Source organism: Notolabrus celidotus, chromosome 8 (assembly GCF_009762535.1).
Source record: "Notolabrus celidotus isolate fNotCel1 chromosome 8, fNotCel1.pri, whole genome shotgun sequence".
NCBI classification, from domain to species: Eukaryota; Metazoa; Chordata; class Actinopteri; order Labriformes; family Labridae; genus Notolabrus; species Notolabrus celidotus.
Window position 1 is genome coordinate 24,215,866 of NC_048279.1, and position 27,343 is coordinate 24,243,208.

The 27,343-nt window shown below is 38.0% G+C and overlaps 6 protein-coding genes across 7 annotated transcripts; 3 read left to right on the forward strand and 3 right to left on the reverse strand.

Moving 5' to 3' along the window:
• Positions 1–676: 676 nt before the first annotated feature.
• On the forward strand, positions 677–4,767 carry nkap (NFKB activating protein). Its single transcript, XM_034690746.1, has 8 exons — positions 677–1,300; positions 2,317–2,397; positions 2,503–2,567; positions 2,657–2,749; positions 2,837–2,879; positions 2,968–3,165; positions 3,906–4,055; positions 4,212–4,767. The coding sequence occupies exons 1-8, from the start codon at positions 861–863 to the stop codon at positions 4,384–4,386; spliced, it is 1,245 nt and encodes a 414-aa protein (XP_034546637.1). The 5' UTR covers positions 677–860; the 3' UTR covers positions 4,387–4,767.
• Positions 4,768–4,898: 131 nt separating this feature from the next.
• Positions 4,899–7,410, reverse strand: ndufa1 (NADH:ubiquinone oxidoreductase subunit A1). Its single transcript, XM_034690747.1, has 3 exons — positions 7,168–7,410; positions 6,954–7,043; positions 4,899–5,055 (listed from the first exon to the last, which is right to left on the reverse strand). Exons 1-3 carry the CDS (start codon positions 7,267–7,269, stop codon positions 5,035–5,037), a joined length of 213 nt encoding a protein of 70 aa, XP_034546638.1. The 5' UTR covers positions 7,270–7,410; the 3' UTR covers positions 4,899–5,034.
• An 855-nt stretch (positions 7,411–8,265) lies between these two features.
• Positions 8,266–13,013, forward strand: upf3b (UPF3B regulator of nonsense mediated mRNA decay). The gene is given in 12 exon segments (XM_034690201.1): positions 8,266–8,540; positions 9,447–9,553; positions 9,643–9,749; positions 9,838–9,936; positions 10,750–10,860; positions 10,953–10,996; positions 11,084–11,269; positions 11,356–11,431; positions 11,434–11,512; positions 11,592–11,913; positions 11,997–12,078; positions 12,081–13,013. Coding segments are annotated over 12 exon segments (1,365 nt in total). The 5' UTR covers positions 8,266–8,429; the 3' UTR covers positions 12,122–13,013.
• A 2,093-nt stretch (positions 13,014–15,106) lies between these two features.
• Positions 15,107–18,762, forward strand: rpl39 (ribosomal protein L39). Of its 2 annotated transcripts, none has more exons than XM_034689770.1 (3): positions 15,107–15,238; positions 15,566–15,669; positions 18,538–18,762. In XM_034689770.1, the coding sequence occupies exons 1-3, from the start codon at positions 15,236–15,238 to the stop codon at positions 18,584–18,586; spliced, it is 156 nt and encodes a 51-aa protein (XP_034545661.1). In that variant the 5' UTR covers positions 15,107–15,235; the 3' UTR covers positions 18,587–18,762. The 2 variants fall into 2 exon arrangements, with proteins under 2 accessions (XP_034545661.1, XP_034545660.1); XM_034689769.1 differs by lacking the exon at positions 15,107–15,238 and adding an exon at positions 15,294–15,338.
• On the reverse strand, positions 18,399–21,292 carry sowahd (sosondowah ankyrin repeat domain family d). The gene is given in 7 exon segments (XM_034689767.1): positions 18,399–19,701; positions 19,704–19,781; positions 19,784–19,807; positions 19,810–20,118; positions 20,121–20,499; positions 20,502–20,734; positions 20,953–21,292. Coding segments are annotated over 6 exon segments (1,017 nt in total). The 5' UTR covers positions 20,622–20,734; positions 20,953–21,292; the 3' UTR covers positions 18,399–19,594.
• Positions 21,293–21,299: 7 nt separating this feature from the next.
• On the reverse strand, positions 21,300–25,425 carry pttg1 (PTTG1 regulator of sister chromatid separation, securin). The gene is made up of 6 exons (XM_034689768.1): positions 25,297–25,425; positions 23,652–23,744; positions 23,422–23,558; positions 23,225–23,306; positions 22,792–22,950; positions 21,300–21,452 (listed from the first exon to the last, which is right to left on the reverse strand). The coding sequence occupies exons 2-6, from the start codon at positions 23,737–23,739 to the stop codon at positions 21,316–21,318; spliced, it is 603 nt and encodes a 200-aa protein (XP_034545659.1). The 5' UTR covers positions 23,740–23,744; positions 25,297–25,425; the 3' UTR covers positions 21,300–21,315.
• Between the last annotated feature and the right edge of the window lie 1,918 nt (positions 25,426–27,343).

Genomic DNA, 27,343 nt, shown 5'->3' on the forward strand with positions numbered 1-27,343 from the left:
CATAACTGGCTCATAACGTTGTTGGTTTTATTTTTAATATTATTTTCATCGTCAGAACTTTTTCTTTTCCTTGTAATCTGAGATATGCACCTGTGCTTTTATATATTTTGAATATGCAATTGTCAAGTTGTTGGTATTCACATTCTTGGTTGATAAAGGAATACAGCTATTATTATTTTGTATTATTTTTATAATTATTTTAACCATTATTATTTGAATCGTGGCTTCAAAGATATATTAAGCTTATTTCATTATTTATTGATCTATTTATTTCTTGTTTTCACCTGATCTTGTTAACGCTATTTTTAACTTTTCTTTCCACTATTACTTATTTTATTAATTTTACTGTATTGATTTTATTTTATTTTTAAGTATTTTATTTATAATCCTGCCTTTTATAATTTTACCATTGCTGTTGTATTCTGTCTCTGTTATTCTGTGAAGAGCTTTGGCTGCATGTTTTAACGTATGAAAGGTGCTATTATATAAATAAAGTTGAGTTGAGTTGAGTTGAGCATCTATTTTTTACGCTTCTTTAAGCATTTCGTCACTTTAGACAAATGTCCAAAATAAAGTGTAAAAAGAACTGAAATTAGTATAAAAAGGGAGTCGGCAAAAGCTAGTTACATGAAAGCTGAACATAATAATAATTATTCCCCCCGGAACCATATACAAAACGGGAACAGTTTCAACACGGTGACGGACTTAAGTCAGCTTCCTGTTTTTTCATCCCGGATGCTTACTGCGTACTTTAAACGAACAAAACAGTAGCACGAGTGTGTGAAGTTTCTCCTACCATTAGACTAAGAGGACTTAAATCGTGTTGTAGTCGCACCTTAACTCGCAGGGAGTCCACGGGTATGCCTCAGTCGGATCGTTCGAGCTCCGACGGCGGCGGGGAGCCTCCGAGTCCTCGGGCCAGGAGACCCCGGACTCGATCCCGCAGCCGTAACCGCAACGACAGCCGCGACAGGAGCCTGTCTCCGTACAGCTTCGGGCCCAAACTCCCTAAACCGCGCAACAGGGAGAGGGAACGCGAGGAGCGGGAGCACCGGTTCCGAGAGGCCAAAAATCTCAGGCGGATTCGCATAGGATCACCACGCCGGAGCCGGTCCAGATCCCGGTCTAGGTCTAGGTCCAGGGATCGTCACAACAACGCAAGCAACAACAGTCACAACCACAACCACTGGTCCGACCAGCGGGACGGTCCGGGGAAATACGGCAGCTTCAAAGATGACTACTACTACGAGCAGCAGAGAGACGATGCTCAGAGACAGAGACAAGAGGCTTTCATTGCGAGGTGATGGACACTTGTAAACAAAGATCTAAACAATTCTACTGTTAATGTATTTTGATATTTTATATATTAAATACAGTTACCATGACCCAAATCCAGAGAGCAAAATGATATGGGACAACTCACCATGAAATCCGAATGGACAAGTGTCACTCTACAGTCCCTGACAAAAATCTTTTCACTTATCCAAGTTGTAGGAACAACAAATAACAACTTTAAATAACAACTTTACTTGTAATTGATCAATTGGAATCAGATATGGCTCATATGAAAGGCAAATCCCTCTAAAAATATATATTTTACCAAAATAAAGTTTGTTTTTATCCTTCATTGAGTTTTTTCATTTAATTAGGACAGAAAGGTCAGATTTTGCTTGGACAGAAGTCTTGTTGCATACAAAAATAATGTAGACATTAAACATATATTTTACTTTGAATACACAAACATGCTACAATAACATCAGAACATAAAGCCATGGTGCCTTGGAAAAAAAGACTCCCATGAGCTTGGAGGACTGCATCCATACGTCTTGGCAATGACTCAAATAACTTATCAACAAAGTCCTCTGGAATGGCAAAGAAAGCAGTCTTGCAGGACTCCCGGAGTTCATCAAGATTATTAGGTTTCATCCTCCAAACCTCCGCAAGTCAATCCTGGAGCACCTTGACCTTCTTCAATGTGGAGGCAGTATTTGCGACGATCGGGTTGCAGTTCAGGCGATGATTCATCAGAAAAATCAACCTTTTGACACTTTTCCACTATATCCTTATGTGACAAGACTTTTGTGAAGCAGTGTATGAATGCTCATGCAGAGTATAACAGCACTGAGCAACAGCATCAAACTCCATATATTAATCATGACAGACTATATTGAAAGAGGACAAAGCAATATATTTTAATTCAAACTTAGCGCAACTTAGATTCTGTATAATAAGAGGAGCTGGTTTGTATGCTTCCTCAACACACCAACCCAAGAGTCCATTTGTAGGTACACGACTGAATCTGTGTTTTTGTTACAGGCGTCTGCAAGAAAGGGAGAGGATCGGTGAGTTAGGTTGTTCTGAAGTTTGGGGATATTCACCAAGAGTGAAGGAGCCAGAGTAAGTCAAGAATCTCTGTATAATCATTACCTTCTTTCATTTGGAAGAGCGCCACTCTCTTCTCCTCCAGTCCAGCTCTCATGTCTTTCATTTTCCTTCCACCAGCTCTGATGAATTCACACCCGTGGAAGAGGATGAGAAAAACAGCAGCTCAGAGTCAAGCTCAGAAGGTAGGGCCACTGCAGTGTTCGAGCATGCCTCAGTTCTATGGATGCTGTGTTAAGTTTGAATTTACAAGGACTCCATCTTTCATTCACAGAAGAGAAGAAAAAGAAGAAGAAGAAGAAGAAATCAAAGAAGAAGAAGAGCAAAAAGCATTCAGAGGACAGTGATCTGGAATCGGATTCAGATGGTACGGAAATCATACTTATTTTATTGATTGAAGACAATTCTCGTACATGAGTTCTGTCAGCTGATTGATCATGTGTTTGTTTTTCAGAAGAAGAAGTGAAGAAGAAGAAAAAGAAAAAGAAGAGCAAAAAGTAAGAGCTCAAACAAACCTCTAAGCCAGCTTGATTCACACACAAAATGACACTATGATGAACTGATCCATCACTTGTTTTCAAACAGGTCCAAGAAGTCCAAGAAGAAGAAGGCGAAGAAGAGCCGGAAGGAGTCCAGCAACTCTAGCAGTGAGGAGTCAGAAGAGGAAGAGGAGGAGGAGGATCCTAACGGGGTGATGTGGGTGGAGAAGACCTGCGTGGATGGACACGTGGTTGGACCTGAGGCTCCGTTAACCCACATGTCACAGGATGACAGGCCTTTGGAGTGAGTCTAAGTAACGATTACGACTGTGTCAGATTTTCTATGAAGCTTCTTCTGGACATTCATGCTGCCCAGAGGCTAAAATGTAATGACCTAGGGAATACACTGACTTTTCTTTCAGTCACAAAGTTTCACTTATCTCACAGAGCAGCTCAACATGTGATTGATGAATTTAAACATTTTGCCCACACATCTGTTAGTTTAATGGACTTAAAATTCTGCTGATTCATACCAGTGTTCCAGATTATTTGTAAATATTTTGATCTTCTAACTTTTTAGCTAGTGCCACTATCTAGTTATAGTTAACGTCATCGTGTAAAGACACCAGCACGTTTGGATTGCCACTGAATGTTTTATTTACCTCAAAATACCAAAGTTCATTCTCACATACGTGCGTTCAAGGCTCCAGTCTCATAGTTGTAGTGGTAAGAGTGTTTGAAATTTGACTTTTGGCACGCTTTCTTGAGTTAAATTAATGGATTATTGAACAAAACAAAACATACAAGTGCTGGTGTGGAACTGATCATGTTATTATTGAGAAATTACTATTATTTTCTGCTGCTCTAGAATTTCTTCTTTAAACATTACTGGCTTTTGTATGAACTGTTCGTTTTTTTTACCATTTCCATGACGAAGCAAACACTCTCTAATCTACAATTACAGCACATATGATCTCATATTTACAGTATTTTCTTGCTTTCTTATCGTGTTTAATGTGTGCTTTTCTTTTTTTTGCCTTCCAGTTTTGGTCATGCCCTGTTGCCAGGTGAAGGTGCTGCGATGGCAGAGTACGTGAAAGCGGGCAAACGTATCCCCAGAAGAGGAGAGATCGGTCTCACCAGTGAAGAGATTGCAAACTTTGAGAAATCAGGCTACGTGATGAGTGGTAGCAGGTATGCTATGTTTAGAAATTGGACTATAGACAGTCTGATCTGTGGTATTCTGTTTAACATAATATTTGATAAAGTCTGGAATTTTAAAGTATTGTTACAGTCATCCTAAAGGATGCCAATTCTATAAATGTGATACTGATGAATGTAACCCTGCAGACATCGTCGTATGGAGGCCGTGCGTCTGAGAAAGGAAAACCAGATTTACAGTGCGGACGAGAAGAGAGCTCTGGCTTCTTTCAACCAGGAGGAGAGGAGAAAGAGGGAGAGCAAGATCCTGTCCAGCTTCAGGGAGATGGTGTACCGCAAAACCAAAGGCAAGGAGGAGAAGTGAACATCCTATATTTACACTTCTCACTTCATTATTGGACACTTTAGCGTTCTATTTTATGATGCTTGATAGGTTTTATTTTTAAGAAGAAAATCCTCACTCAGTTAAATTTGACTGTACAGTAGTGAGAGGGGATTTTGACTGTAAAGACATGTCCAGAAAGTACTCAACTGTATTATATTTTGCATACTAATTAGTAACAGTAGTCTTTCCTGTCAGCTGTATATTACATTTATTTCCTCTACATTTTTGGGTATTGTCATCAGAATGGAAAAGAAGCTGTCATTATCCAGTTGTATTGTTTTTTTTTTTGTCATTTCACATTTTTGGTGTCTTCCAGAGTTCATGAATTAAAGCAATGTTGAAAGAATAACTAAAAAGACATTATTTTGCCTTGTGTATTTTTTTCTAATAAACTGTAATGACCTCACAGATGAAAACTCAACTCCTGAAGGTTGAAAAAAAACAGAAAACCTGGTCTCCTTTTTTAATTCAACCAAAAAGGCAACACAAGGTTTTCTGTACGGAACAGTTTTATTGACAACAGGGACACACCTGCCTTAAGAGGCTGCAAAAACAAACAGCTGAGTGTTAAATATAATCTTCTGGTGTACAACATAGAAACTCCTTGAGTCTTCATACTGCTTGAAATCAGTGGATGTTCTCGAGTCCCTGTTGAAGAAAAGAAAATATTTTTAACACTACAATACATCAACCATCTTTAGATCGCTTTCTTTTCAGTTTGAATTTGGAGAGTGGGTCACCTGACATTAAACAAAGTAGATGTTCCATTAGCTGAATATTAAAAACACCAAAATGTAAATACAGGGCCTTTAATGACAGAAAAGTTCTATACTGATCAGGCTTGTTTCTGAATGTTTTCATGTGCATTTTTTTCCTGAAAGGATAAGCTAAGTAGCTTTAGTAATGATTGAAATATAAGACATTTAAATAACCTTCCAAATAGGACAGCATGGATATTTCTTATTGTCATGTTAGTACCATAACATTTACCCCCATTCCCCTTTCTCTGTCTGCAAATGAGCTGTTTCGGTTTGATTGCATTAAAACATTATTTGATGATTTTATATTTCCCTTGTTGCTTCAATCAAAAACATCTCAGCTAAATGTACTTAAGCGTAAGTGCAGTCATAATAACCAGTGCCTCAGACAGCTGTACAGAACATATTCCAGGATAAAAGATTGATACAAGGCAGGGCATCTAGATTTTATTATCTATTGAGACAGTCTAATCCACCGTAGCTCAACGGAATCAAGAGGGCTTGGGAGGAAGACCTTCAGGTGGAGATTAATAATGGAGGGAAATTGTTGGGGTCCTGGTGTATGACATCTAGGGAAGTTCAGACTCAGTTAATAACATATAAGGTCATTCATAGAGGTCACTGGACTCCCTGTGAGATGGAAAGACTGAAGCTACGGGATTCTGACATTCGCTGTAGATGTGATAGGAGCAGAGGCACATTTATACACATGCTTTATGAATGCAAAATGACTTGGAGTTTATGGGAAAATGTAGTAGCATTTCTCAATCAAGTGCTGAAAACCAAGTTGCTGTTGAGCCCTAAGCTTTGCATTTTAGGTATAATAACAGAGGGGGTTAGACGATCACATCACCAGACTCTGTGGTGGAGATTGGCCCTTTGCACAGGATGTAGGATTTTGCTCAGACACTGGAAAACTAAAAGCAGCATCTCTATTAATGAATGGCTGGGAGAAATGACCAAAATAGCTATCTATGAACAACTCATTTTTAAGCTTAATAACAGACAGGAGATGTTTTTGGACATATGGAGCCCCTTTATGGATACAATACAATATGGAATAACTACCTATGTTTGTATGTTGTGATGGGAGTGTGTGAGTGGTCGCGATGCACAGAGCCTGGTGCTTTCCCTGTGAGAAATTAGTTTTGTTGTCTGTTTGGTTTTTTTGTTTTTAATTAATTCATTTTTATTACTGCTTGTTTGGTATCACTATGTTTTTCTTTTGTCATTGGCCTTATTACTACTTTTTATGTAAAATGTATCTGGTTTCTGTATTGTTTTATTTCTTTCTGAATTTTGCACTTTCTTGAAAACAATAAAGAAAGAATTTAAAAAAGACAACAATAACCAGGAATACCTGTACAGCATCAGCTGTTTACACTACCACACATCAGTAGATACATTGCTTTAAACTAGCAATACTTATATCGGTAGTATTAACTACTAGTTTAAGTGTGCAGATAACACATGATTACAGCCAGGGACAACGACTGACTCAAATTATGGCTTGAGATTGAGTTAAAGATTTAATCAATGTGACAAGAGGTAATTTAATACGTTTTAATGTGTTTTTACACGCGTGATTCTATTTCACTAGAGTCAACCAGTGTTGTTGTTAAACATGGTAGGTAAATAAAGACACCTGTGTTAATCACTGCAACGGTCCCACAGTAGGGGGTGTAAAATGCTGGAAAACCGTCACGGAAAAAAGGTGCTATAATTGGCACATTTTAAAACACTTGACTACTGCAGTATATTGAACACTTTTGACCCATTGACGCTAACCTTGGAGTCAAAGTACTGTCCTGTTCCTGACACCCGCTTGTCTCTCTCCATCAGATACCACTGCCACGGAAACCGAGCGATTCTCTTCTCCTAAAGGAAATATAGGATATGTAAAAGAAAGCATTAGCACATTTAAAAAACACTGACATTCAGCATGATTTCAGATTCTGGCTGTACACCAACTAGTTAGCAGAACGAGTCAGATCGTGCTCACCTTTCCTCCGTTGGTAAACTTGTGTATCTGCGCGGTGGCGACACCAGGAATGATTAAACACGCTGTCATTATGGCGAAGCCGGGCAGAATTTCGTACCACATGTTTAAAGTCTGTGGTAACCAGGGGACAGAGAATAAAGACAACTAAGTTGCCCTACGACTGCCCTCCGTTTATTTTGCTAAGAAGCTAACAAAATGTCGACGCTTCTATGACCTGTGTAGCTACCGGAAAGAGTACAAACACTTCCGGTCACATACTTTCAAAATAAAAGCATCTTCTCCTCAATCTGCACGGTCTTACTAACTTATCTTTTTTTTTTAATTTAAACTCAAAAATCATTGAGAGCGAAGCCCTCATTTACAATGACGCCGAGCATGTACAAGAAACATTCAAATGCATGATACGCAAATAAAAGATAAAACCCTAAATTAACGATGATCAATTAAAAACCGACAACATAAAAAAGTAATGATAAAACCATTGAAAAGTAAAGTTAACACAAAGTCAATTGAAACAGGTGCAATCAGAGGTTAAAAAGTTTAAAACTAATGATTTAAAATGACTTAAAGAAACAAGTGAATTCATTTTTAAAGTGCTTTAAAGGGAGTTCAATGCAAATGGTGCAAAAAAAGCCAAAAGCAGATTTTCCTATTTTTGAATTAACTCTGGGAACCTGGAGAGTGAGCCAATTAGTAGATCTGGTGTGTTCTGCTCCAGGGGACCAATCTAGCATCGAAGATAAATATGACAGTAGCATCCCAACAAGCGCTTTATAAATGAACAGCCTAATATGTAAATGCCGAACTGTTGTCAAAATCGTAACGGTACATCCAGTTATTTTAACTCGCTGGATTTTTTTCAGTTTTACTGATTCCAGAGTTGGATAAAGGACTTACATGTCATACTATTCACTGTTTTTTTTGTCTCATGTTTGGGTTGTATTATCCAAATTCAATCGAAGAGGAAAAATAATAAAAATGGTGCATCATCTGACTTTCTCAAACGAAGAGTAAAACAAATAGACAAATCATCATCGGGGGGGGGAATAAAATAGATGTGTGTATATCCTTAGTCTATGGTGTATATCTTCCGTCTTTATCATGGTCTTCATTGAACTGCAGCGCCCTCTCTCGGGGACAGCCTGAACTGCAGAGAAGGATAGAGGAAGTTACAGTTAGCATTAGTTCGTTAGCTACTCGCTGGCTAACTTGATTCGGAGAAGTAAACAAGTGCGCGGGGTGAGACCCGGAGCTTTGCAACCATGAAGGAAGACAAGGAAAACACTCGACCGAAAGAGAAGAGGATGGATTTAAGGTGCGAGGATGCAGAAAGGATGGAGAAGCCGAAAGAAAAGAAAGAGACCATGACAAAGGTAAAACTTGCTAGCTTCGTTAGCTAAGGTGGCTACAAGTCGTCAGTGAATAAAACAGTGTGTTGTTGACGAGCAGAGTTCAAAATAAACATGCAGTCTATATTATTTTGATCTGTTAGTGAAGGCCAACTGATTTACCCCAACTTTGGGTTAATATGAGCAGAGGTGCCCTAGTCAAGATTTGAACTAGTGCCCCTTGTATTATAACCAACTCCACCAACAATCACATCACATAAACACATAAAGAAACTGACATGTAGCTTTATGTTTTAAAAGTTCCCTTTGTTTTAAAATAAAAATGATCTCTAAAAGAACATTGATAAAATGGTTACAACACTGATATTTAGCAGGAAAATAATTATACAATTTCAAAATGCATAATGTAATAGTAGTGTAATTTATTCAGTCATTATATAACACAATCATTTTCACATTACAGAAACTTTAAACAAAGCAACAGTCATATATTAAGTGATGACTGAAAAGGAAGAAGCAAAATGTTTATTTAAGCCTAGCCTACATTTTCTATCTATTTAAGCTTCCAAAGTTAAAAAAAAAAAAAAGTAAATCATGAACACTTATAACCTTCAAAAACTGCTTTGGAAACCGTTTTTTAGAAAAACAAACAAAAGTAAATCACAAGCATTTAAATGTTTACTGGCATCAGTCCTCAATTTAATCCAAAATTAGATAAAACTAAAATTAAACAGTTTTTTAATATAGTTTTACCTATTATCTTCACATTTTCTTCCTCACTCATTTAGCTGCACCCCCTATGGATAGCCGGCACCCCTAGCATTTTGCCTTCACTGCCTAAGCCACGGCGGGCCCTGACTATGAGTCAGTTGTTGCTTTCTTGTTTAGCCTAATAACTCAAACTTAAAAATGTTGAACTGTCATTTCCAGATTGTGATCAGAAGACTACCACCAAGTCTCACCAAGGAGGAGCTCGAGGAGCAGCTCCAGCCTCTCCCAGATCTTGACTACCTTGAGTTTTTCTCCAACGACACCAGGTGATTTTTTTTTTTACAGATGTTTCCTTAAAACATCTTCAAGTGACTCCTTTATGTTTAATAACTTGTTAATATTATTGTGTCCACAGCCTTTACCCTCACCTTTTTGCAAGGGCTTACATAAACTTCAAAAACCAAGAGGATATCGTGCTCTTCAGAGATCGATTTGATGGATATGTGTTCATAGACAGCAGAGGTATGACAAGCACATATATATATATACATATATACGTCCATAGCCATGAATTGAGGCTGCACCTCCTCCACATATCTTAATTTCACAGGACAAGAGTATCCTGCTGTTGTGGAGTTTGCACCTTTTCAAAAGACTTCCAAGAAAAGAAGCAAGAAGAAGGATGCAAAATGTGGAACAATTGCTGAAGGTAAATTCAAACTTTCGTCAGCTACTTGTGTGTCTAATGTCAAACAATTATGATGAAGTGAAACATGCAATAGATAAACAAACACTTGCTGCACATATGCTTTGGAAAATGTTTGGCAGAAGATTGTTTTTGAAAATATTCTGGATTAATGCTAGTGCTTACAATACCAGTCAAAAGTTTGGACACACCTTCTCATTCAATGGTTTTCAATTATTGTAATTACTTTCAACATTGTAGTTTAATACTGAAAACATCAAAACTATGAAATAATCTGGTTTTGCCATATTATGGATTATAACAGAAGTTAAATAGGGCTATCCACTGTGTACTAACTCTACCTCTGACCAACACAACTGATGGTCTCAAACACATTAAGAAGGCAAGTCATTCTACAAATGAAGTATTGACAAGCCTCATGTTAATTAGAAACCATTGCAGGAGACCACTTCATGAAGCAGACTGAGAGAATACCAAGAGTGTGCAAAGCTGTCATGAGGGCAAAAGGGGGCTACTTTACAGAATATAAAATATAAAATATTCTGGTTTGTTTGAAACTTTTTTGTTAATTAAATAATTCCATTTGAGTTCTTTCATGGTTTTGATGTCTCATTATTAATCTAATATGTTGAAAATAATTGAAATAAATAAAAACCCTTGAATGAGAAGGTGTGTCCAAACTTTTGACTGATCGTGTATGTTGAAAATGTTAGGTCAAAAAGCTAATTATAGGCTATTTCCTTCAATTATGTTAGATTTTTAAATACTTTATATCAGGAACAACAACTTATCTTCATTTTTTATCTTTTCTTTCAGATCCTGATTACAGGAAGTTCCTTGAATATTACAATGGAGATGATGAAAAACTGGCATCAACACCTGAAACCTTGTTGGAGGAGCTTGAGGCAAAATCCAAGGAGCTTGTTGGTAGGATGACAGTCCTTTCAATGAAGAAGTGCCCCTAAATCTAATGTTGTATTTTAGGGATTCATTTACATGTAACTGTTTCTCCTTTACAGCCAAAAAAACAACCCCTTTGCTGGACTTTCTGAAGAATAAACAGGTAAACAAGTGCTGTAATAGTGTGGTGTTCTCATCAAGAATGTTTCGTTACTTAGTTTGTCTCATGTCCTGTTTTAACACTGTTTAGAGAATCAGGGAGGAAAAGAAAGAAGAGAGAAGAAGGAGGGAGCTTGAACGCAAGCGTCTACGTGATGAGGAACGACGTAAGTGGAGGGAGGAAGATAGAAGGAAGCGCAAAGAGGCCGACAAGATGAAGAGACTTGAGAAACCGGACAAAGACAAGGACCAAGTTAAAGAGGAACCAAAAATAAAGGTGTATGCAGTGGTAAATTGAAAGTAGAGTCAAACTGTATGTTTTTTTTTCTTGTATCTAATACATAAAAAAAAATCACTGTGTAGCTACTGAAGAAACCAGACAGAGGTGATGACGCTGATTCTGAGCAGCCCAAGGAAAAATCTAAGAAACCAGAGAAGCCACTCAAGAGGACAAATTCACCGGGAGTGCCGATCACAAGAGACGTCACAACAGTGAAAACAAGGAGGATCGTGGGAGGAAGTAAGTTGCTTTAGTTTTTTTTTTAATACTTTCCCCACTTCTTACAGTTTTTTAAAACAGGATTTATCTCTAAACACAGAGCAGATGATGACGGCCGTAAGGAGTTCAGGGAGCGTGGTATTGACAAAGAGCGTGAACGAGAGCGGGAGAAGGAGCGACGGCAGAAAGAGAAAGAACGTCTTCGGCGTCAGGATGAAGACCGCCGGAGAAGGAGGGACCGGCAGGATGGAGAAAACTCTAACAGAAAACGGGAGGAGGACGGCAGGAAAGACAAAGAGCGCGTCTTGGAGAAGAAGAAGGGTGAACACACTGGAGACTCTGGTCCTTCTGAGAGGACAGAGAGGCCCGCCAAAGACAACAAGAAAGATGAAAGTAGTAAAAGAGAGAGGCTACGAAACAAGGTAAGAACTGTAGCCCGGCAAAGTCTGAAATATTTTGTGCAGGGTTTTTTCATTGTTTATAACAGAGATGTTTCTTGCATTAGGATCGGCCTGCTATTCAGCTGTACCAACCAGGGGCCAGAAATCGCAAGCCTGCAGGAGGAGGAGACTCTGCCAACAGAAAGCCGACACTGAGACAGAGAAAGCTGCCAATCAAGGTGATGACTGAGCAGATTTCCAACTGTGCCATTTTATGTTTTTTCAAGAAGTATGTGACAGACAGGCCAGGCTCAGGACAGTGATGTGGCTCCTCAGGGTGATGTGCAGGTCAAACAGGGCTATATGGCTCTCCAGTCTCAGTGGCAGAGATGTTGCCTCCTAGTGCCTGAATGTGAGCCTCTCATGTTTTCTTTGTTAGAACAGGTAACAGTGAGCTTCGGGAAGAGTTTGGCTGTTAGGAACATTAGGAGAAGCTTTGTTGGACCATGTGAACCCAAAGTGACCTTATTTCATTTCAGTATTGTTTCTCTGATGTAAGTGCTCTACACAGTGCAAAAATGGCTTCCTTAAGTTTGTCTATTATCACACTCTGGAGATAGTTATAATTCCACAGAGGTTTAAATTTCCAAATACTAAATATTTCAACATTTCAAAGCTCATCATATTGTTTTTACATTTAGGTGAATGAGACATATGTTGTAGACTTGCTATATTTAGTTTGAGGTGTTCAAATTTAAATACCGTCTTACTTTACATTTCTGGGCTAGACAATTCAAAGAACTTGCAGAACTTTTATCACAGTCTTGCACTCTTAAGTAGTTGTTGTCTCACTGGCCACAGTCTTGAGTTTTCCTTGTTCAGGATCCTGTGTTTTGTTCATATATTCACAAAGTGACTGAGGAGAATAGCCATTTCTGACCTGGACTGCCATGTTTCAGCCTTTTCATGCCTGCATGTAGACCAAAGTGATACATCTGTGGCCTTTCCCTCCTTTGTAATGCAAAATCTCCTTAAACTGTAATGGTGATGCACTAATCTGAATACAGCATGAGAGCATATCACTACTGGTGATATTAATGTACAGTTTTGACTTGAAATAAAAGAGGTCTTTGCTAAATGCACATGTTTTTGACTTGTTCTGTGTGAAACATTTTTCAGTCTCAAATCTAGAAGTGTTTAATTTATTGATAAACAGTATAATTGTTATGCTTGTTGAACTAACCAGCTGCTTAAATTAGACTTCAATCTTCTGCTGTATATTCACTAACAATTTGTCAGTTGGAAAAAAACACCAAAACACTATCAACATGGATTATTTTGAGGTTTCTAGGGGGTATAAGGGTCTGTATGGGTGCCAATTGTAAGAGCCAGTTGATGAACTACAGTCAGGAAAGGTATTTAAAGGAACAAATATGCTGTTTGAAATTTACCTTTAAAGCTGCTGTTGGTAGTCACAGAGAAAACATCTGTTCAGAGAGAGGGACTTAGAATGTCAACACTATCCGTCCCAACCAGATTTCCTCTTACCCCCCAACACAGATCGTTTTTTACATCATTCCTACCAACAGCAGCTTTAAGTATCCATTCAGTATTGTAAGTAGTACTGAAACAGATAAGCTTAATTTGTAATATATATAAAATATATATATTTGTCAGGGGGTTTTCTAGTTTCAATAAGTATATAAACTGAAGTAGCAACATTAAAATTAGCACTTCAAATTAACATCCAATTTTTTAGGTTAATATTATGACATTTTAATATGATAGTGCACCGAGCTATTTATTAATTGCATTGAGATGTTAGGGAGGGTTGACATGGTGGATTAGGGCAGGGGTGTCAAACATTCGGCCCGCGGGCCAAAACCGGGCCCGCCAGAGGTTCCAATCCGGCCCGCAGAATGACTCTGCAAAGTGAAAATTTACAGAGAAGACATGCAATTTTGAAATAAAAGTACTACTATTTCAAATTTGTCCTCTGGAAGGTCGCATAAAATCAAAGTGCTGATGGAGCACACCTGAATGGCGGCTTTTTTTTCCTGGACTTTTTTCTCAAAGTAAGGAAATAGATTACTTGCTGTTGCATAATCCAGTTGAGATTCATAAAGACTTGCTCGAGCACGATAAGATGATCAACTAACTACTAACACTAGCACTACACCCCTGCATACAAACTGTTACTGTTGGAGCTGAGGGGGTCCAAATTAGTCAACTTTAGCCTCTTCATTATTATAATCTATCTGTTATTTTGCTGTAAACATTACACTCTGTGTCAGGTGAATGGGTAACCTGTGTGTTGGTGTGTTAGCAGCAGGTTTCAGAGCTTAAAGAAAAAAATATTCTGCCCACTATGAGACACATTCATGGCAAAAAATACAACTGTTTTTGTAGAAAGATAGTTCATAAAGTGTGAACATTTTCATGTACTTGTATTTTTTGCCACTACAACAAAGGGAAAAATTTAGAGTTGTCGTTATTTATAGGGTTATTAGTGTAATATACTGGTCTGGCCCACTTCAGATCAACTTGTGCTGTATGTGGCCCCCTGAACTGAAATTAGTTTGACGCCCCTGCTTTAGGGGTTATTGTTTTGTTATTGAGCTGTATAAGTAAATAGAGATGTCGTTTTTATGGCAAGCCGTTCAGGTAATAAATATATATTAAATGGAAGTCTGAATATATTGAATGAAAGTCTGAATATATTGAATGAAAGTCTGAACATATTGAATGAAAGTCTTAATATATATGAATGAAAGTCTGAACATATTGAATGAAAGTCTGAATATATGAATGAAAGTCTGAATATATTGAATGAAGTCTGTATGTAATCTGAACATATTGAATGAAAGTCTGTATGTAAATCTTGAACATATTGAATGAAAGTCTGAATGAAAGTCTGAATATATAGAATGAAAGTCTGTATGTAAGTCTGAACATTTTGAATGAAAGTCTGAATAATTGACATGAAAGTCTGAACATTTTGAATGAAAGTCTGAATGAAAGTCTGAAATATTGAATGAAAGTCTGATACATTGAATGAAGTCTGAATATATTGAATGAAAGTCTGAATGAAAGTCTGAATATATGAAATGAAGACTGAATATATGGAATGAAACTCTGAATGAAACTTTCATTCCATATATGTATTTCCGAACGGCTTTGCCATACGTTTCATGAGATCTGCTATTTAAAAATAATCAGTCAGCAAAGTATATCCACTGAATTCCCCAATACTAAAGATCCTCCAGGTGGTGTCGCTGTTATGAGGGCTCGTGTTGCATAAAGCGCTTCGTCACTCCTTCTCTCTCTTCGACCACCGCATAGTCGGGAAAGGACTGTGGGCAAAATGGTAAATACTAAATCTTCAAACATCCATGTCTACAGCCCATCTTTAACTGAACAGATGCATTAAGTCTTTAATGTGTATCTCAGTAGTGCTTCAGGAATCTGTATGTTGACGGAATTAATGTGAAAAGCGTGTTTTAGTGCTGAAATGTGATGCTAACCGGTACACAGCCTGTGATGCTACACGTTAGCTCGTGCCCATCACATATGTAGGAAGTCTCAAACCCTTCTTTCGTACCTTGTAAATGCATATGCGTTTGTTTAGACTAGTAAACAACTAAAGGTTAAAATGTTTCACACATGACGCTCATGTCTGTCTATGTTTTTCCAGTCGTCCCACAAGACTTTCAGGATTAAGCGCTTCCTCGCCAAGAAGCAGAAACAGAACAGGCCCATTCCTCAGTGGATCAGAATGAAGACTGGAAACAAGATCAGGTAAACTCATGGTGTTGTGTGTGGCATGGTTTGTACAATAGTATGATCAATTGAAGACCAAGCTGAGGTGCACTTGAGGCATGAAGTGTTCATGTAGCCACAACGCGTAGTGCCAGATGTTAAGTCGGAGAGTTTTTCACACTAGTTTCCACATGTGCAGGCTGTAAGCACTACCCTTTCAACCCTGTGATTATCAGGATGCTACAAATGCTACAGACTAAATGAAGTTAATAACTACATATAGAGCCCATGCCTTTTGCACTATGTATTGATACCATTTGCCTGTACATTCAATTTTGCTATTATCAAACAGTATCAGGACTAGATTATTCACTGCTGGGCTAAACTTTGGAAGTGAACTAGTTGTTATACAGTATACAGGCAAATGGCCCTGAAGGACAAAACAAATTTACAAAAGATTGAACACTTTTACAAAGTTGGAGAAAAATTACATTTTGGAAAACAAAATTACCAAATCAATTAACACTTTTACAAGTCATGAGACAATTTTTATAAATGACAGAACGCCATTTCTGAAACACATTTACATTAATTTTTAACAGAAAGGGAATGTACCAAATATTGGGAGTGATCGGGTGAGGGGGTCATTTAGTTTGTCTGGATGGAGAGGAAACCAAACGGAGAGGTGTTTGGTACTGGTGATCCGTTTGGTACCGGATCACTTCAGGTTGTTTGGTACATTCCCTTTCATTAAAAATGTATGTAGATGTGTTTCAGGAATGGTATGTGTTGCGTAGTTTTGTAAAATTGTCTCACCGCTTGTAAATGAAAATTTGTCTGGCCTTGGTAAGTGTTTTGCTGATGTAATTTTGTTTTCTAAAATGTAAATTTGTCTCCAACTTTGTAAAAGTGTTCTCTTATAAATTTTGTCCTGCAGGGGCCACCATACAAATACAATTATAACAAGACATAAGTATGATGATATAAGATACATGAGAAGATAAAAAGAAGAAAATGAATCAATTGTATGTTCTGTTCAACATATGAAAAAAAAATAGGAATAGATCAATACAGCAATGTGCATTATGTAACAATATAAATATGTGCGGATGTATTGAAGCCATTTGCCAAAAATGCTCAGAAATGAGATGTTTTGGGGTTTGAGTAGTGCAATGAATACTTGGTAAAGCCTTTCAGCTCAATTAGATTCTACATTTATCCACCAATGTACACAGCTGTAGAGTTTAATGCATCTCCAACCTTCTACTTATAAATCTTACCCTGTGTGTTTTGAAAGTAGCTGACGATAAATGGGGTACATTGCCTGAAGATGTGCAGCGGAGTAAGTCAGGTTTACCTTTCGCTTTATGATGTCCACTCAAGATGATTATTGTTTAAATTACATCACTACTGAAGGGTTTTATGGTGATAAGGAATCCTACTTGGACCTGTAACTATGTCAGTTACAGTTAGACAAACATTATGCACACCCTTGTACAATCCTGCAGCTCCATTAAAACTGACTGCATTATGATCAGAAAGTAGAAAGTGACCTTTTCACCCTGCAGAAATCAGATTTATTGCAGGCCTGATGTAAATAATTGTATTGCTTGGAGCTAATAAACTAGCAGTAAAATCTAAAAACATGCACAGAAAGTTGGCCAGCAAGAAAGCAGCTTTAAAACTTGATAATTTGAAAACACAGGATCATCTTCTAGTGAGGTGAAGTACATTGTCAGATCTCTCAAAGTGTTTTAAAACTGCACTTAAGGCCTACATTTCATCATAGACCTGTTATCATTAAGCACTGGGATGGTTTAATTGTGTACTAATGGGGGGGAAACGAAAGAACACCATGTCATGTAAAGCAGGTCTGCAATTGCAGCACTTACTTGCAGTGGAGTGCTGTCATTAACCCTGCTGAGAGCAACTTTCTGCTGCAGAGCTCTTACTCCTTCTCACTGGGACTGTGAGAAGGATGCTCTGTTAGCTTAACATCACACTGTTTTTCTAAACGGCTTATCTGCTTACTGAATTTCCTGAAGTATTTCCTTGGCATTAGTGTTTGCAGAAATGACGGCAGTCTGGATCTAGTCATGTAATTACTGCTGTGATTTAGCAGTGTTAGGAAAGGATTGTAACTGTTTCTTAGGAAGGTGATTTATGAGGAGATTTCAAAATCACTCAAAAATAAAGTTTATCATTCTGGTCTTAAGTGATGGACTGTGAATCATGCAGGTTGTTGGATTCAGGATAGTTGAGGGTCTCTGAAACCAGAGAAGAATCTAAAACATAAACAAAGTTTCAGCTGAGGCTTTGACCCTGCCCTAGTTTGACTCTTTTTGAAATAGAGGATTGATGTCATTTGTAACTTATCATCTTAGCTGTTAAATAAAGACCTCCCATTATTTAAAAAAAACACAAGCGTCTCAATGAATACATAGATTTAAATGTTTATGTGAGACTTCATGTCAAGAATTGTAAGACCAGTGAGAGGTTGTGAAAAGTTTTACTATGAAACCCCAAACTAGTTCCACCATCATCTATGATCACCACTCTATGTAGAGTAGCCACTATGCCAGGTTTTAGCAATGCCTATTTATAGTAGATGTAATGTAGTTGAATGATTCCTTTTTTTTTTTTTTTAGTGCTATATTTTTTTTTCAGAGGAATTTAAATATTTACCAATGTAGGTATTTTCTTGACAGGGTAAATGAAATGCGAAGAGAGGTTTCTTGTCGACTAATCCAACAAACCAACACAGAATATTACAATGTACATCAGATTATTTTTATTTGTATGCTTTATACAGAGGTAACACAGATATACAAGTAAAGCCTGAAGTGACTTTTTCAATAAAAGTCCGAGGCCTTATTTTGTCCTGACACTTTCTGATGTTTGATTCAGGTACAACTCCAAGAGGAGACACTGGAGGAGGACCAAGCTGGGTCTGTAAACACGAGGATCTGTGTTCCCCAGCATCCCTCCAACCCATCATCTGCCAGGACCTCCAGCTGCTGGGCCTGAGCGTGGGGAGGGAGCCATGTTATCTGGATCAGCAGTTGTTTTGTACAGATACTCTGGTTATGCTCATGTTTGACAATAAAAGATCTGTGATCAAACTTGAAATGATTCAGCACAGTCTGATTTTCCTTTAAGTGTGGCTTTGAATTTTTAACTTCAGTGCTCCAGTGGTTTTCCTATAAACTCCAATCATCTCAAGGTGAGAGGAAGTGCTGACAGCTCTGCAAAAAAACCTGAATCCCTGTGAAGGGGGTTTCACCCTCTCGACCACACAGCAAATACTTCTGAATTACTGTTTTATAAAGAAGTGGGGAAGAATTTAAGCTCTGGCTTTGTTGCTTGAGCCAAAGATAGCAGTGCTTCACAGGAAGCTCAATATAGAAGCAAAACAAACATTTTTTTCAGTGGTTTAACTTGGAAAAGTTTGCCACGTTGGCTATGACTATTAGGTTATTTACATGAAGCAGAACTGGGTCAGCAGCCAGACATGCTGTAAAGAAGGTCATTGTACACAGCGAGGGGTTGTGTCCAATTGAGGCCCATGCATAAGTTGGTGCAATATAAAGATATTTAACTGCAAATCATAGTGCATGTTTAACACAACCAGGTGACTAAATACTGACCATGATAGTGTAAAAAACAGTAGTACCTCCTTTGGACTCCTTTAAAATGCTTTGGACAGAAGCTGCTTGTGTTCTTTCTCCAAATATTACAGACAACAATCTGCAGGTTGACTTATCTGTGGCTTTCCAGTAAAAATACACTTTCCACGACAATTCTCTTGAAATATATTCATGAAATGAGTACGGCTTTGGATGTAAATTCAAGGTTAAGAAAATATATACAGAAGAAAAGTAGAAAATCATATCAGCTCAGATCATGTCCAGTGGATTTACAAACATTAAAGACTTGGTAAGCAGACCAGGTTGCCTGTTGTAAATCACTGAATTTGGAATGTCATATTTTCAAAGGATTGTCCCCATATCCACTCAGCTCTTGTTCCTAGAAATGAAAAGGATGGTAGCAGCTTCCTCAGAGACCCAAACTCCAGCTGCCCCCCCTCCTTGTCCGATCAAAGAGTTCCTCACCTCTTGCCTTTGCTCCACCATCCACCTCATCATGTGCGCCATGTTCACTGCGCTCGGGCTGTTATGTTGCAGTTTTTGTTGTCATTTTGTACCCCCCCGGAGCTGTGCTCATCGTCCCAGGTCCCCAGCAGCTCCTTCATCTCCTGCGGGGCGTCTCCCCCCAGATACTGCCAGGGTCTCCTTCCGTTGTAGTCCATGGCATCGATGTTGGCACTGAAAGCCCCCACCAGCAGCTTGATGACCATGTACTGTCTGTGCATGCTGGCGACGTGCAGCGGGGTCAACCCGCCGCTGCCCCGCACGTTCAACATTCACAGGATCCCTGCACCCTCTGCGAACCGCAGAAGTTTGACCAGAGTATCGTCCTGTCCTCTTTAGCTAGCCAGTGCAGGACGGAGTATCCGCTGATAAAATCCTTCCTGGTAAGGAGATACGGGGTCCGCTGAGATGAACTCCAGATGGTTTCATAGCTCCCCTCTACTGCGTTCAGCATCCACGCGTGTTCCAGCGGGTACAGAGCCCAGTCTATGTCCTGCTCCTCGGACACGCTGTCAGTTTGCGATGACAGCACGCTGCTGAACGCGCTATGAGATGGATTGCTCAGGAGCAGCTCTTTCAGGTACTTCTTACGCATAGCGGGTGTGAGCGAGCTTCTCTCCGGAACCTCTCTCTGGAGGTCCTCCGGCGCAGGGCTGTCAGTGACCTCTCTCTGCCTCTGCAGCCTCGACCTACGCTGCTGGAAAGCACCCGGTATGCCTGCATGCCATACTTCGAAAGTCGCTCCACAACGCTGCCTTGTCTGGACCTACTGGTGCTGTGGGCGTCCGCTTTGCTGACAGCTGGTTGAGCTCCAGCATCATTCGATCTGCTGTCATACATGCTTTTTGGCTGAGTTCAAGGCGACTTCCCTTTTATTTGGACAACACCCAAAGGGCATAGGTGTCAGATTATACACTGGGAACAGTTTCCCTCCTCTCCAATGGACTCATCCCCTGTGTCATAGCAAAGAAACATTCCGTTTTAATGCGTAATCATGTTTTAATAAAACGGTAAAGAATGCGTAAAATCCATTTTAAACATACCCGACCTTAAAAAACAAACTTCCTCTTTCTCCATTCACGTCAAGATTGATTCAGTGTCCCACAATATCAAAAACCCCACACAACTCCACCTTTTTCTCTTCTTACTGCCGCCATGACGATGTACTCACCTGTTCTGTCCCCAGCACAACCGGCTCAAAGCGCACACTGATTATCCAACACACCAATCGTTAACTCTTAACTTCCCAACACGAATGTTACAAGTAAACCCAAAGATATCACTGGTTCGTCTTGGGGTCTTATGGATTTTTTCTTCCAAACCACAGCGCACTGGTCCAAGTCCGAGACTCTTCTTTCCCTTTCACGAGGAAAGGAGACAAAGGTCATTCTAATCTCAGCAAAACCAATGGCAGATTCCCTCACATGTGACCACTGAGGGGCTCCAAAGCAGGAAGTAATGCAATATATGCCTTCCTGACAGTTTCATACTGACAGTGACAAGGAAGCACAAAACAAGTACAGATAAAACAACTTTATTTCAGTAAAATGCAGTCTTTAAAAAAAACACAAATGTGGTAAAAAAAAAATTCATTCAAAATCAGATTCAGGGGAAATTCCACGGTCAGCTCATCAAGTGTTTGGAGAAAAGCGTCAAGCGCTGAGCAATGATCTGAAAGAGAGATGCAGTACAGTTAATGATACAGTAGGTTAATGACACATTTAGTTAATGATACCTGCAGTTTAAAGCTGTGCCTCATACATAATGACTACATCTACCAGGACAGCCGTCACTTCTTATGGAGGCCTGCATGTTATTTTTCATTCTGGTCTCACTTTGTAAAGCAAAAAAAACAACAATAAAGAATTGTCAATCTTGTCATTGATGTCTTGTTATCTTTTAGATTTAAAGAGGGGTCACTGTTATGATCAATATGTTTCATAGCCAGACAAAAACTCCTCACAGGGGCTTCAATTCTCAGATTTTTAAAACACTCTACACCTGATTTGATTTTTTGTTAATGTCTTATCTTAAAAACCATCTACACAGACTAAAGAATCGCTGTGGTATTTGAACATGTAGTGGACTAACCAGAGTAGAGGTGCAGTGTCTGTAACTTTCCAGCTGGCATTTCTCTGAAGTACGATGAAATATAAAACCATTATATTCTCCTGACACCACATTAAGGGATCTGAGAAGGCCACTGCATCTGAATTTCTGTCTCCTGTGCCTCTTCTTTTAAAATCAAATGGAAATATTGTTCAGCTTAGTTGCCTGCTTTTTAACAAGTGTTTTTTCCAGCTTTGACTGCTTTGAGTGACAGCATGCCTCTGACAGCTCCTGCATGCTGTCATGTTTGTGCTGCTGCTTTTAGTTGCCTCAGACTTTGGCAAATTCTTCTTTGGACAGTTGTTTGCAAAATATCTGACAGTGTAAAGCCAATTCCAGGTGACTATGGAGCCTTTAAAAAAAAAAAAAAAAAAAAAAAAGGAACTCCTCCCTTTTAGTACAGTTAGTTGTTAATACTTCAGCTGTCAAAATCCATGAACTACCAGAGATTAGAGAAGTGGTGACAGCCTGGATCTTGATTTAAAAGCTAAAAGAAAATAGTCTACTTTTACATAACATCAAGGCCCATAGATAATGATAATGATAATAATGATAATAATTTTTATTTATCACGCACTTTACATTCTGGAAAAATCTAGAATCTAAAAAAAGAGTGCTAGATAAAAGTGCAAAGTGCTAGATACCAATAGATCGATATAATTCCATTATAACCCAGGTCTACAGTTACATATGTATACCTTAATGGAAGATTATGTCTTAAATATTTAACAAACCTTTTACAGTTGGGGGAGTGGGGGTTGATAATTGAATACAAATTGTAACCTTATTTGATGGATAAGCAAATGCAAACCCCTTCATCGTACTGAATATTTAAAGATATTACACATATCTTATATCCCAAACAATCTGTGTGTATGTAGCCTAAACAGAAAATTGATACCTGGAAGTTTTGGCATCTTAACAGGTGACCGATTTGGAAGCGGATCAATCTCCAGTTCCTCCTCGCACGGATATAGAGCTTGTGGGAAAGAAGCCAGCCCAGGCAGAGCAAATCCACTGAGACGAATCAAATCTTCAGGTACGCTGTACTTTTCAAACTCTGAAGAAAGATGTAAAATCAAATTTTTTAGTATGTTACCAATAAATGTGGGAAAAACGTGACATTGTGGAACATTCCAAGACTTGTTAACAAGTTCGGCATGTGAAAGTCCTCTTATTAAGCAAACACAGACTAGCATAGGGTGGAGTCCTGTTAGCCATTAATAGACTTAAAGCAAAAGGTCAGTTTACGAAGAATACATCATTCAGGGTCATGTATGCATTTACCTCCAAATCTTGTGACTGAAATGTGTCTGTAGAGTCAGTGTTATTACCTAGTGGGTCATAAGGGATAAACTTCTCAATTTCTGGATACTCCTCCACTTTGGTTGTAGGAGCCTGTTTGACTTTAGTTTCCTGTGGAGTACAAGAAGCAGTGTCAGTACCTGCATAGTTTTAGATGTCTGACTAATCAACATTATATCCTTACAATAATTGTAGTTTTAATTTATTAAAAAAGGTGCATTTTAACCTGCTTAAGGATTTTCTTCTCTTGTGTGTTGACGGCAGGAGTTGCGATCTTTTTGTTTACTGTCCCCAAAGCTTTACGACCAGATGGCAGAGGAGTGGAAAAGGTTTTGGCAGTGATTGGAGATTTCAAGAGTTTCTCTGGTGGTGAGAAAAAAAAGGAAAAGGCAAAGCTTAATTTAAGTCCATACACAACTTGAAGGAAAGTCTGACCACTATTTAGCTTTTACATACCTGGAGCAGACTGAAGTCGCTGTCGCATCTTCAGAGAGGATGGATGAAGGCGTGCATTTTCTCTCTCTGCAAAGATTATGTGCGCCATTTTATCTGAAAATAAAAACAGTGTTAGATTCTGCTACTTAACAAGCCACCCCCTGTGAGGATCTCTTTCTGATAGACATTCTGGTACATTATAGAAGGAAGAGCAGTGTTAAAACAGGTGTAGTGACTGTAAGATATTAAAGGGACACTTGAATAGAAACAAATTCTCCTATATGTTTTAAGAGCTTAAAAGATACAGTCTAGAAATAGATTAGCTGAAATGAAACTCTTATTGCACATAAACATTCTAGTAATACTTCAGTGAAACTTATATATTTGTCACATAATAAGAACAACCAATTACGAGAATTACAAATGATGGCTAGTGCCATTAATGCTTATAATTCCAAGTTACAACGTTGACCGTTTAGTTAAAACAACTTGGAGGACTCTGGTTAAGTTGGTACAGTTTAATATTTTTACTGGTTTGCTCAAAAAGTCTCAAGAAACTGCAGCTTGTTCAAACGCTGCTGCCAGAGTTTAACACGAGAAGAAATCAGATCACATAACTCCTCTTCTTAAAACTCTGCACTGGCTCCCTGTTTCTTTTAGAATTGATTTTAAAGTACTTTTACTTCTTTTAAATCTCTTAACAGCCTTGCTCCTCCATACATCACAGATCTCCTGTCATTTAATGTTTCAGCCCAATCACTGAGGTCCTCGAATGCTTCCCTTTTAAATGTTCCTCGTGTGTTTCACACAAAGAGAGAGAGCTTTCTGTTTTTACGCCCCTACGCTGTGGAAGTCTCTGCCTCTGGACATTAAAACAGCGAGCTCTCTGGGTGTTTTAAAAGTAAACTTAAGATTTACCCTTTTAATCTAGCTTTTAATGTGGAGTAATTTATTTTTAGCCCTGGACTGATTATCATTTGAATAATTATTACTTTAACATCAATTTATCTTATTAAATTATCTATTTATTTCTTGTATTCTTCTGATCTTGTTAACGCTACCTTATTTTGAACTCTTCTTTCCACTATTACTTCTTTTAATAATTTTACTGTATTGATTTTATTTTATCTTTAAGTATTTCATTTATAAATCATGCCTTTTATAATTTTACCATTGCTGTTTTCCGTCTCTGTTATTCTGTGAAGCACTTTGGGCTGCATGTTTTCATGTATGAAAGGTACTATATAAATAGAGTTGAGTTTAATATGGTCATTAAGGTCATTATTGTGTGAAATCAACACCATCGAGATGTCCTTTTCTAACATGAGGTAGCTACCAAACTGTGTACACATTATACTGCTATCGCCCTGTCTTTTGGTATTTTATAGCACTATGAAAAATAACCCCAATGAAGTTTGCTCCTACGTATTTTGTTTTTTCATTGCAACAAGTTGAACAAGGTCAAACTTCAAAACCTAAAAGGTAAACAAACATGGGCTAACGAGGAACCACACAGCAGAGCTAGCTTACTGTTAGCGTCGATGGACTTCAAGGTGGCTTGATTAAATCTGAATTAAGACACACCGGTTACAACCTTGTGAGCCTTGTTGTTGCGTGTTGCGCTAAAAAGGTCAGTATTAACTCGAATGTTGTTAATGGTCTCTACCTCGGTTATTCGTGGTTTGATTCCTTTCACAGATCCTTCGCTCCCGGGTCAGGAAGTTGTTATGGTACAAAATGTATTGCTGAGTGATCGCGGCACCTTTTTAAATTCACTGCCCTCTTCCTATTGGCTGATGTCGGTCAGCTGACTTGGATAGGCGTTTCCGAACAGACTGCCATCAAATCGATCATTTGTCCATAACGACCTAGATTAAGCAGGTAGAAATGTAATATCCTCTTTAAATTAAATAAGAGAGAAAGTGTTTCAGTGATCTCGTGCATATGGAAACCATAATCAGTCATACTCTAATGTGTAAAAACAACTCATTTATATTCCTGATGTCAAAATCAAAAATCCACTAGAAGCTTTTGTAGGTTAAATAACCACCATTTTTTGATTGCAAAGTAAAATGTAGGAGGCCACTTTTATTTTTTATTTTTTAAACTTTATTTTAGATGTACATAACATACAATATTCACTCTGAAGGAGCATCATTCATAAACAATCATTAAAGATACAGAAACAATACAGCTTCAGTTGTTAATTTAAGGTAAATGAGAAAATTATACATACATATCAAATAAATAATAAAATAAGTTGAGTAAGGAGAGGGAATAATTTTACAATTCAGTGAGGAATTATTTTAGGGATTCGTGTATTTTAAGTGCTCTTGGTTCTTTCATTATTTTCAATGATTTTAGGTATATTTGGAATTCATTTAGAAAAACAACAAATTTGGGGGGAGATTTCATAGTCCTGTTTTTATGAATGAAGAATTTTGAGAGGCACATGATTATGTTCCAGCAGATTTCATCACTTTGATTTTTTTTTATATCAAACCAAAAGTTATGTCATTTATTGAAAAGGAAATTGGAATGGATTTAATTTTTACTTTTAACCATTCATGGATATCAGTCCAGATTAGGTTTTCACAGTTTGGCATGAGAAGAAAACATGGTTCGTCGACTCAACTTCATTTTCACAAAGGGGGCATAAATTGTCTTCAAATTTAAAGCATGCACAGAGTAATTCTTTAGAAGGATAAATATTGTTCATAATTTTAAACTGTGTATCTTATGCTTAACTTTTCCGTTGATTTTTGTCAAATTTGTGTAAAATATCATTCCTGTTCTGTCTACCTGGGAATAGTATTTCATTAAGATTATTTCTTATCAATTTATCATTAAATTTTTTGTCTAGGACTGACAATCCTTGAATGGATAATGAGGGTAGTTGTGGTGCTATTCTTTTGTGAGTCATTATATTTTTGTTAGGAATACAAATTGTTGGGGAAGTGCTTTGTGGAGTTTAATAAAATCAGATTCTAGGGGGGGTTGAAATTATGCTTGCTACAGAACTGTTCATAATTCAGAAGATTACCATCTGTATCCATTACGTCACTTATAAACCATATGTTTCTCTCACGCCAGTCTGCATAGAATAAAGATTTGTTCTTATGTAGAATACATCTGCTATTCCACAGAGTGGCGTTATGAGTTGAAAAGTTGTATACATATAACATCTTCCAGTACAACAGTATTTGTTTGTGAAATTCTGACAGTAAAACAGGTAATTTATCAATGTTACAGTCTGCTGTCAGCAGAAACTTCAAGCCTCCAACTTTATTAAATATATAAGAGAGTCCTTTACTCGTCCCACAACGGGGGAAATTCAAGTGTCACGGTAACAGAGTAGACAGTGCAAAATAAATATATAAAGCAAACAAGAGCCTGTAAAGTAACAATTATTAAAAAGTTATTAGCAATTAAAATTAAAGAGGTACAAAATAAGAATATCTTAAATATATGATTTGGGATACAGTACCAAAAGGAGTGGCTGCGATTGATCCAGGATTTTATCAAATTAATTTGTAGGGTTCCATTAAGGCAATCAAAGTCAATAACATTTAGGCCACCATCCTTTATGTCTTAAGTTATATCACTTTTTTCATATAGTGTGGTCTGTTTCTCCAAATAAAGTTCATATTCATTTTGTTGATAGATTTTATCTTTTTTTTTGGAATGGCATTAGAGTATGCTGGGTAAATACA